Source organism: Danio rerio, chromosome 3, assembly GCF_049306965.1.
Source record: "Danio rerio strain Tuebingen ecotype United States chromosome 3, GRCz12tu, whole genome shotgun sequence".
Lineage (NCBI taxonomy): Eukaryota > Metazoa > Chordata > Actinopteri > Cypriniformes > Danionidae > Danio > Danio rerio.
In genome coordinates, this window is record NC_133178.1 from 28,341,804 (window position 1) to 28,353,787 (window position 11,984).

Consider the following 11,984-nt stretch of genomic DNA (forward strand, 5'->3'; position numbering starts at 1 on the left):
CTCACATTTATAAGTCAAGTGAAGATGTCTTTAATTGGTTGCCGCTGCTAGGAAAATCATGCTGTAAATTAAACATTTTGGTAAAATGAGAGTGGATGTAATTGACAATTTTCGCAGTTAGTTAATTGTGACAGTTCGATAATTGTCCAGCGTTGGATCAAGCATCTCTCGAAACAAATTGAACACACGGATTAAATTAGATTTAATGTCTCTTTCACTAATTGTTGTTTTTGTTGGATGTTGTATACAAATGCTATTGTTCATATCTAGCAGTTGTCTCAGGAGCAAATACCATATAATCAGATGAACCACAGAATGGATGAATGGCTCCCATGAGGCCGTGGGTGAGAGAAGACAGATTAAAGTGAGCATCCATTCAAACAGCACTGACCTCGCTGTGCAGAGCACTCCTCTGTCTACAAAGCAGCGAGATGGAAGGAGTCGAGAAAAGGACAGGGAGATGAGCACAGTCTTGAATGATGAATAATGCATCACTCTCCCCGTCGTTCATAACCTTTCAAAATAAGTATCTTCCTCAGTTTAGAGAATAATTACCAGCTTCATGCATTTAGCTCAGGTTTATTGAATTTTAACAATATACACTGTAAAAACACATTATTTAAGCACTATAAAGTATATATATATATATATATATATATATATATATATATATATATATATATATATATATATATATATATATATATACATACATACACACGTTTCAGACTTCAACAGTGTGTGTGTGTGTGTGTGTGTGTGTGTGTGTGTGTGTGTGTGTGTGTGTGTGTGTGTGTGTGTGTGCATAAATATATATGGATGGATGGATGGATGGATGGATAGATACAACATGTTGATGGTTAATGATACGTTGATGCTTTTTTTCTTGTTCAAATTAAGCATACAAGGCTGTGCTAAATATTTTGTCCAGTGCAGAAGATAATATTATGTAATTAATATGTTAATGTTTATTACATCTTATCCTTTAAATGAATTATTGAATTATATTTATTGAATTATATGTCCCATGAATTAAATATGTTTGCCCTTCAATGCTTAATATCAAATTTAAAGACTTTAATAGAAAGAATAAAAAACCTTTTGTATGAGGAACTACTTTCTTCCATAATTTTTTCACATCTGCAGCTGACATCAGAACAGCAGAAACCATTGCTACTTCACCAACATTACTTTAGAGCTACAGTAGTATTTGAATGATTCTTGTGCATAATGTCTAAAGTGAAGACAAAACAGGGCAATTTGCTTACATTTTAGGACTATAAGGCTGAACAGCATAAAATGCCATCAGTCTACAGATAGCTCCTTTTTTATTGCAATCTGGAGATCACAATAATAAATCTCAAAAAAGCCAAAGCAATGCAATCACTATGAGATTACTGTTGTGTTTGCGATAAGGAAAAATGCTAAACACATGCAGACATTTCTTCTTTTTTTCTGTTTACTGAACTAGTCAGCAGTAACAAAAACAGGAGACTTAATTAGAAACAAACAAACGGCCAACCAAAAAGTAACTCAGGGTTATACAAAGAGAAAACACTCACCAATTTTTATAATGTTTTGATCAGCTGTAGATTGAAAATATGTTGATCCTTCTCCGTTAAGGCCTTATTATGTGGTCTCTGTCGCTATCTTTTTAATGGACAACATCAATTGTCTTTGCTCTGCTCAGTATGATGGGCTGATGGATATATATACAGTTGAAGTCAGAATTATTAGCCTTCCTTTGATTTTTTTTTTCTTTTTTTAAATATTTCCCAAATTATGTTTAACTGAGAAAGGAAATGTTTACAGTATGTCTGATTACATTTTTTTCTTCTAGTAAAAAGTCTTATTTGTTTTATTTTGGCTAGAACAAAAGCAGCTTTTCATTTTTAAGAACCATTTTAAGGTCAAAATTATTAGCCCATTTAAGCTTTATATTTTCTGATAGTCTACAGAATAAACCATCATAATGCAATAACTTACCTAATTACTCTAACCTGCCTAGTTAACCTAATTAACCTATTTAAGCCTTTAAATGTCACTTTAAGCTGAATAGAAGTTAAATTACACTCATATCTTGTATTACATCCTTAGTTCTACCCAATGCAAAAACCTAAATACTATCCTACTATACATATGCAGCTAATCAGTAGTTTATTGAGCAAAAAGTTTTAGTGAATGGTTTGTTAAAGGATTGTTAATGGCATGAATTACACATAAAAATAAAGTGGCCAATGTGTTTTTATATTTATTTGTAATTGTTGACAAAAATTGACTAGGAAAGTGAGAATTGTTATTCTAGTACAGAGCTCATATAAACAGACAATAAACATTAGCCATTAATACTGAAATATACAAGCACTAGTTAATGATTTCTTTATACTATAAATGCTGCAAAATCAGCCCGTCGTGCGTGTCATTATGAAACAGTTTAAAGCAGTTTTTTTTCTCTCTGATTCATCTTTGTTACTTTAAAAGAACCAATTAACTTCTGAATTCTGCAAAAAGCACTGCTTGCACACTACGTCCTAATGAAATCAATCATTTGATCATGTGATACGTTTTTAAAGCAATTTAGATTTAAGGGGAAAAAAAGGGGTTTTGATGATTTGGATAGCAATTTAATCATGAAGGTTAAGCTCGTGGAGCTATGTGAATGTCAGAGACTTAAAAGATCACAGCCTTTCTTCTCTCACTTTTATCTCTTTTCACTTATTATTCTCTTTGTTTGACTTACACTTTTATTCCTTTCCACATAACTTTTTCCTACCATTTCAGCACTGAAACTGAATAGTACTTTCATCTGTTTTAGAAGACAATTCTTAAAAATCTAAATATATTTTCATATTAGCCTTTATTATAACATAACACCATTATCTGACTCTTTTTTTTTCTTTTTTTTTTGCCTCTCAAATGTGTCCAAATATTGTCTTTTGCGTTCATTTGCAAAAAGCTTAAAAGAATGAGGCATAGTAATAGTCATTGGAGATGGAAAGTCATTGGGAAAAGATTTATAATTAAACAAAACAGGCAGTTGTTCTTTAATAAAAAGCTGGCTAATGTACACAGAGTTCTTTCTGGTATCCAGTGTTCTTAATTTATGGTTAAATCTCATCCTAGATTACATTAAACCTCTTGATACAGGTAGAGGCTGGTGACAGCAGTTCATCTCTGCATGTTTTCCCCTGTCTCTCTGTTCGAGTGCCACATCAGTCTAGAGTCAATTTATCTCCCCTATTCTCTCCTTCTGGCTGTAATTGAGAAGGAGAGAGAATGAAAATGGAGACGGGCAGGTGTGAATACATTGCATCTCAAACTTTTCTATTTCAACAAAGAGATATAGAACACATGGTGAACTACCTGATCCTACTTTCTCATATCTGTTACAACAAAGTACTATTTTGGTCTCAAAAACGATACGGTATATAACATATGAGTAATCTTTTATTTTAACTCTTTTATTTATTGTTTTTATTTATGTATTTTATTTATGTATTTATTTATATATATATATATATATATATATATATATATATATATATATATATATATATATATATATATATATATATAGATATAGATATTGCTACTTATTAGCTTATATTATTTATTCAATTGGTAATTACTTCTAATACCTAATTACTTCTTAATCTAATAGATTAAATAGCCATATTATGCTTCGTCTAATAATTCTGACTTTAACTCTATATTCCATTCACACACCATTATCTTTGTCCGTGTGACAGATTTGTTACTTCTGAGTGAGTTATTCCTGTACGATAAACAAGTGCCAAGTGAATAGCCTCAAAATAAACATGCATGCACGTGTACCCTGAATGGGTTTCCAATCATCTGCTCAGTCAGTTCTGAGTCCCAGTATGCACGGATGCTAATAAAATGTCAATTATTAGCCTTGGTGCACAAGCCACATGTGGGAGTGCACGGTGTTTGAACTGTCTGACTAGCAAATGTAGACCAAGACAGGCCAAATCAAACATCTCTGTGTGGACTGTGCAAAGCTGCTTTCATTGCCATTGCTATTGTTGCATTTGTTTCCTGTGTGACACTATCATCATTGTTCTTTCGCTCTATTTTAATTAGGTTTTTGAATTTAATTTTCCCAGCATAAAAGGTCTTGTTTGTGTTGTCATTGTCCTTATGTTGTTTTTCCATATTTCAAGTGCTGTCTAATGTTTCGCAGTTCTGCTATTCTAATCATTCTAAAGGTACTGCTGAGGCAGTTTTTCTCTGCTGAGCATCGCACATACAAAGGATAATTGCCATGCCTGATTGCCTGATGGACAAAAATAACTCCACCCAGAACTCTCTGAGCCATAACTGTTTTACTATAACACATCAGTGTTTTTCCTCTGCAATCCATTTCCCAGTGTTTAATCCAATAGTTCTCTTTTAGATGTTTCTGCATATTACATATTTTATGTTTATAATATCACTATACAGTGCTTAGCATAATACGCACACCCCATTTTGAATTTTTGTTTTTTTTCATTTCGAAGTGAATATTGGCAATATTTTTGGTGCATTTAAACAAAACAGATTTATTAAACAGATAAATTTATTAAAATGAAATTTTAGTCACCATAATATATTTAGATATTAAAAGATAATACAAATAAATTCAAGCAAAATATTGCAAAAACAATTGCAACCTACAAAATTTCAACTTCTTGACTTTTCCTCTTTTTTAAAATTTGTATTTTATATTTTTCAATAACATAAACATTTGTGTGTACTAGTTTTTGCACCATTATCATAAGTTATTTTGTTAGATTAGCTCCAGATTTGGCTTTAGTACTGACCAATCTAATGTATATGCACAAATATAATATTTTAGAGCTTTCTATTAAAAATATGAATTTAAAAAATAGATTTGTAAGGTGTGTACTTATGTACTTAATATATACAGTTGAAGTCAGAATTATTAGCCCCCTTTTGATTTTTTTTTTCTTTTTTAAATATTTCAAAATTTCAAAACCATCATTACAATAACTTGCCTAATTATCCTAACCTGCCTAGTTCACCTTATTAACCTAGTTAAGCCTTTAAATGTCACTTTAAGCTGTATAGAAGTGTCTTGATATATATATATATATATATATATATATATATATATATATATATATATATATATATATATATATATATATATTGAGCACTGTATTTAAGATATCCACGTAGGGATGACAAGCAGACTTAAGTGAATGAGAGATAACAGAATTGTCTAGGTCCTTTTGAATTAATTTATTATGTAATACTAATAGAATGTTACAATTTTACTAATAGGATTTCAGTCTTCTCACTAACTTTTGCATAGTAATTTCAGATAAACAAGTGAAAAAAAGAGGAATTTGGCATGGAAGGCTTTGAAGTCAAATGGGGGTGTCATTCACAAAGAAGTGGAACATTATAAAAAATGAAGAAAAATGTAAACTAAATTGGAAAAAAGTCACTATTGGCATGTCAAAATTTATTTGAGAAGTCAGAGATCTAAACAAAGATCTGAACAAGCTAATTCAACCCTGTAATAAGGATATTGGGTGCTTATTATTACATCATGATATTTAATATTCAGAATTTAAAAAATTATTAAATGTGTAATTAAAGGTCCCGTGAAGTGCTTTTAAATGCACATTTTTTTATTCGATTAGAGTTTTATTTGATATTTCAAGCAATCTAGACAAAGATCTTAAATAAATTCAACCCTGTAATTAGGATATTGTGTGCCGGTTTGTTTGGGAATCCTTCTCAGTTACATAATGAAATTTAATATTCAGAATTTAAAATGTAATAAATATCTAATTCAATGCCCTGTGAAGTGCTTTAAAAGGGGCTTTTTTATTCTATGTTTCACGCAATCTGAACTGAAAATTGAAGACTGGGCGGGACATAGATCACAGCTCTGCCAGTGAGAGTTCTTGAGATCAAGCTCAAATTAAAAGCAAATAAGAAGAATCCTGAAAGGGGCGGGACATTCTTTCTTTATTCTTTTTTAATCATATATTTCATTTTGATAAGATACTTTTTTCTCTTTTTTCACTGCAGCACACAGGTTTCTGTAGACCAATTTTCCCCCCTCCAAGAATTATTAAAGGCCAGATCACACGTACACTGTAAAAAACAATCCTGTTTGCCTTAAACTTTTAAGCTGAATCAAATTAACTTTATGTATTCCAATTAACATATTTTATGTTGAACTGACTTAAAACAGCTTGGCTAACTTATAAAATTAAGTTAGAACATGACTAACATAGTTTAACAAGTTACAATTAACTCAATACATTTATAACTTGATTGATTATATTATTTTTTTACAGTACATGCAGATATTTGATACTTGCAAATTAATCTAAACTCTGTATGGTCCTGCTTATTTTAGGCCTTGCTTAATCAATCAGTATAACTTTTTTTTTTTTTTTTTTACATTTCATGTTTCCAATAATTTAAAGTAAATGGATAAGATGACAGTTTACCGCTGTGGTAACCCCTGATTCATAAAGGGACTTAGCCTAAATGAAAATGAATGAATGAATGTTTCCAATAAATGAAATGACTTGATGAACATATTTTTTAAAGGTTTTGTTTTTATTTATTTCGTATCATTTTTTTATATGTTTACATAACAGCCACCAATGTATCTAAGAATAAGGGTTTCTGAATGCATATAGCCCATTTAAATCTCAATTATAGGGTTTCACTATTAAATGAAATGACAAAAGATGTCATTGTCATGTTTGGCATAAAATAAATGTGGGTCTTTGTGTGGTTCTTTGACTCAGAAAGTTCTCAGTAAGGTTAAGAACCCCTGGTTTAGTCTATTATATGTATTCATGCGGTAAGCTAAATTCAGATGTGAAACAAACTCCCTAACAATGGTGCTTTTGTCTGTAAATTAAGCATTTATTGAATGTGAGAGTCCATTGAGACAGAAGTCATAGTTTGTGGTTGTTCTCTGTGCAGGACAATGGCCCCTAGCTGAAGGCAGTGACGGCATAAGAGTGAGATGGAGCTGACCTCAGTAGACGCCTCCGCAGCACTGGACATATGGAGCAATGGCTCCATTCCTGGTTTTCTTCTCAACGAGAGCATTCTCAATGACACCTGCTTCCTCAATGTTTCGAACTGCACCAATGGGACAGATGCGGGCAACCGAACAGAAACAAGCATGGCAGGAATCCTCATCCCTCTCATTTATATCATCGTCTGCATCGTTGGCCTGGGAGGAAACTCTTTAGTCATTCACATTGTCCTGCACTACTCTAAGACTGAGTCGGTGACCAATATCTACATTCTGAATCTAGCTATAGCTGATGAGCTCTTCATGCTGGGCCTTCCGTTCCTCGCCGTACAGAATGCCATGCATTCCTGGCCCTTCGGCTCATTTACGTGCCGGCTCGTCATGACTGTTGATGGCATTAATCAGTTCACCAGCATTTTCTGCCTCACCGTGATGAGCATCGATCGATACCTGGCTGTGGTTCACCCTATTCGTTCCTCTAAATGGAGGCGACCTCAAGTAGCCAAGGCTGTGAATGGAACGATCTGGGCAGTATCTTTTCTAGTGGTCTTACCTGTGGTGATTTTCGCAAGTGTTCAACGGGAAGGTGGAATCTGCAACATAATATGGCCGAAGCCAGCCAATGTTTGGGCAGCAGCATTCATCATCTACACCTCCACAGTTGGCTTTTTCTTTCCCTTGCTGGTCATCTGCATGTGCTATCTGCTCATTGTAATTAAGATCCGCAGCTCGGGAAAGAAGGTTCACGCAACATCCACCAAACGCCGTAAGTCGGAGCGGAAGGTCACTCGAATGGTAGTGATTGTCGTGGCTGTGTTCGTGTTCTGCTGGATGCCGTTTTACGCCCTCAATATAATAAACCTTGTGGAGTCGCTGCGTGATGAACCACAAGGCCTGCATCTTTTCGTTGTGGTGTTGTCTTATGCTAACAGCTGCGCTAACCCTATCGTTTACGGCTTCCTTTCGGACAACTTCAAGAGAGGTTTCCGGAAGGCCTTGTGTCGCTCTTCTCGAAGGGTCGAAAACCACGAGCCCACCGAGCAGCAGCAGCATCAAGAAGAGCGAAGACGAGTGCTGATGCCAAGGGAAAGCCTTAGAAGAGCAGTTAGAGATGAAGAAGACGAGGAGGAAGAAGAATACAGGGAAGAAGTGACAGAAATGACGGAAATCTGCAGGATTACTCAGAATGGAAATGGAAGCGGACAGCCTGAAAGTACCCGAGCGCTTTTCTTAGAGAGACCCTCGGGCACAGGGGTTTCAGAGGTCTGTTCCCCTGACAGGAGAGGTGCGTGCGGGGATGTGGTTGGTAAAGGACCAGGCTTTGGACCTGCTGCAACCCTGTTGAATGGGGCTAAAAATGGCAATGTGAAAACTCTGCCAGAGGAACCGGTGGAAAAGAACAGCTCCCTGGAGATCAGCTACTTGTAAACCTTGTGAGTTGTGACAGCTGGATAAACAGTGTTATTGTACATGCCTTTATAGTTATTTTCTTTTCTGGGGTCTATTTGGTTGCATTTACACTGCAGATCTTGATGATCAATTCTGATTTTTTTTTCTGAGTGTGCCCAATTGTTTTTTGATGGACTGCTTACATCTTCTTTTAAAATAGCTTGTTGCTGATTTCCACATTCACACTATTAACAACAAAGATGCATTGACTCTAAAATAAAAACAACCCAGGGTCATTCTGAAACTTTTCTGATATACATTTCTGGAGAGTGCCAAATACATCCCAGGAGCTATGGTTTTTTTTTTGCAGTTTTTGTTTTCACGAATCCACCAGAGGCTGCTAAGTACGCTTTTTGAGATCTCAAATTTCTCTTATGAGTGCCTTTCGTGCTCTTTTTGCTCTTCTCATGTAAATCCATCAGAGGCCGCTGTTGACTGAATAACTGACCAACCGACTGATACTCCCACTCACCCCCTTTGCTTAACCCAACCGATAGTGTTTTAAAAAGCACCAATTGAACCACCCAACCACGTTTAGAAAAGCAATCGAGAAAAAAAAAGCCCCATGATTTTTACCACAATTTCAGATTTTACCATATTTTTACCCTGTTATTTACTTTTTTATCTAATTTTTTGGCTTTTGTTTTTGTCACTCCTGCTTTTTGGAATCGTTCTTGGCCAGACTCAAACTGCATTGTTGCAGTCAACTCCTCTTTGCGTCTAAGGTCCGCCCACATGCACTGCGAGCGATGGGACTCGAAAAGCTGTCCACATGCAGGTCAGGAACGGTGTCATACAGCCCCATAGAGCTCGTTTTACAGACTAAATGCAGCTGTAGGTACCTCTGGCTACATAGTTTGCGATCTCCTGAAATGTATATAGGGCTACGTTTTTAGAATGTGTCTATGTTGCATAAAAAAGCGCAGGTGCAGATTCTATGCTTCTCTTTTTTTTTAATCCGTTTGCAGAGTTTACTAAGAGCTTTTTCACTCACACAGCACCTTTGAGCACTGTATTTCTCTCTTTGTATACTTTTTAGGAAAAGTTAATTTGTTATATATTAAATAAAAGTTCACTATAGCCATCTATTTAAATTTTCGACTAGTAAGCATTTGAATGTCAAGTCCATGTGGTATAATTTATGCACAATTTGACCAAAATAGTTGTTACATCATGTATGCAATACTTTTATATCGTTTACATGACAAATGCTTCTTTCTCACTTTTGCGCTGCTTAAATGTATTTATGTGTGCTACATAATAAAATTGTCTTTATATGTGACATTTAGGGTGTTTTCTCACCTGCCTTATTTAGTTTGATTGAATCACACTAGAGTTTATTTTCCCTCTTGGTGCGGCTCATTTGGGCAGGTGGGAATGTAGCAATTGCACTGAAGTGTGCACCAAATGTGGACAAAAAGCGTACCGAGACCTCCTTGATGAGGTGGTCTCGGTACGCTTCCAAATGAACCCTTTAGCGGTTTGTTTGTGGTGAGAGCATGATCCGAGCTAAAACAGATCCTGTCACAAAAGTACTGCGCCTTTTTGGACTAATCTAGCTGCCGTAGCCCGATGCGCTGTCCCATCTTACAGGGTATTGAGGAAAAATATCTGTTGACAGCGTTTTATCAACAATTTTAAACAGAAAGAGAAAGCTGGAAAAACCGTACCTGATGGATCACTAGTAATATTTCCAGAAGATGACCATGTTGCAATTTAGCTAAATTAATTCATGCTTCCTCCTGAAGTGACTTACAATGCGCCTTCGCTATTTGCAATGCATTAAAACATTGTTTTCCAGCCGCAGCCGCGCATCATTCTCGAAATGTATAGTTTGTCTAAAGCAGGTGTGGGCAAAATCTGTCCTGGAGGGCCGGTGTCCTGATTAGCATGTTTAGGTGAGTTTGATTAGTGTTGCAGCAAAACTATGCAGGACACCGGCCCTCCAGGAATGAGTTTGCCCACCCCTGGTCTAAAATGATGTATACAAACTATATAGTATACTATGAGCAGGGATACAATCAGCCAGCGCAGTTGTCCCTCCATAGTAAAAAGTGACATTTTGTGTCCACCGGCTTGTTTATTTGCAGAAGTTCCATTGGCATTTTTCCGCATGTTAATTCTGACCAATCAAAGAGCAGTTTAGGAAATATGTTCAATAACATCTGGCCAATGAGTGGTCTGGATTTTGTCACATGACTGCATTTTAGTTCTTTTCAACTGGTTCGAACCAAAAGCAATCAGTGTGGTGTGAAAAGAAGCTACAATGTATCATTTGTTGCCCTTGGTCCAGACCAAATGAACCAAACCACAGATGTGAAAGCAGCCTTAAGGTTTAGGACTCCTGCCATCAGCAGAGTTAATGTAATTTTCTGCCATTTTTTAAAGATGAGGTTTTTATTGACTGTTGAAAATCCAGTCTACCTGCTTACACTTTACATTCATATTGATTTTATTTCCTCACAAGGCCTGAAAACAATCTGAGTGTATTGGACACCATGGGAATTTTTCCTGCTTACATGTGTTTGGGCCATATCCGATCTGTGTAACATAGGAGGAAAAAATTGGAATTGGGTCACTTGATCTATGCAGTGTAAATGTGGCATTCATGTCTGAATTTACTATAAAATCTATTTCTGGTGATTAGCCCTGGTTGAACGGAAGTGTACAGAATCTAAATCTCTGTTGCCTTATTTATTGGACAGCAAATCCAAACAAGGGTTTCCTGCAGCATTCCATGGTCCATGGAACAATTACCTATATGAGACCAGCACTACAATATGTGAAGCATCTGTGTGCCTTTTTCTAAAATAGTTTCAGACATTTAATTAATGCAGCGAGGACATGGCACTAGATCACCAAGTACATTGACATGCACTTCTGCTTGATTATAGCTGTACGTGTAGATCTACTTAGTGTGACTTGTAGCATAACATTACGGAGAGGATTTTGTATATGTAAACAAATCTGTGATTATACACCACATCATTTCCTACATCAGCTTGTAGATTTCTGTACATGTATTTTGTATGTGCTTTTGCCTTATTTGTAAAAGTGTTGTACACTTCTGTTGCAAACAGGTCTGCAAATTTAATTGAATGGCGTTGTAATATTATACGGTTTTGTGCTGGCTTTCAGTTGTGTTCTTGTTTATTGGCGTTGCTTGAAATATTACACAAATATTCAACTAGACAAGATTATCAGGCCTAAAATGGAATGTTATTCGGCTTAGCGTTTTGATTCTCATCTGTTTACAATATATTATGATACTGTTAATGCACCACTGTTTTAATGAATGTTCAAAAGAATCTACTTTTCATGAATAAGTTTGTGCTGGGAGACTAAAGGCCTGTTCTCATAGATTATGATAATGATAAGAATTACAGAGTCCACTCACAACTATAGCAGTAACAATTGGTTTAAAACTAGGGCTGGGCGGATAAACAATATTATATTGAATCGCAATCAAATTTATGTCAATAACAATGACATAACA

At 35.4% G+C, this 11,984-nt stretch overlaps 1 protein-coding gene across 4 annotated transcripts in view; it reads left to right on the top strand.

Moving 5' to 3' along the window:
* Nucleotides 1-11,620, top strand: part of sstr3 (somatostatin receptor 3) — a 49,941-nt gene extending 38,321 nt beyond the window's left edge. For 2 of the 4 annotated variants that reach the window (XM_073944545.1, XM_690273.7), the window contains exon 2: nt 6,982-11,620. In XM_073944545.1, the coding sequence (XP_073800646.1) occupies nt 7,025-8,467 (1,443 nt within the window). In that variant the 5' untranslated portion in view covers nt 6,982-7,024 and the 3' untranslated portion in view covers nt 8,468-11,620. The remainder of the gene's footprint in view (nt 1-6,981) is intronic. The other 2 variants (XR_012401021.1, XR_012401022.1) reach the window with 2 other exon arrangements.
* The last annotated feature ends 364 nt before the right edge of the window (nt 11,621-11,984 follow it).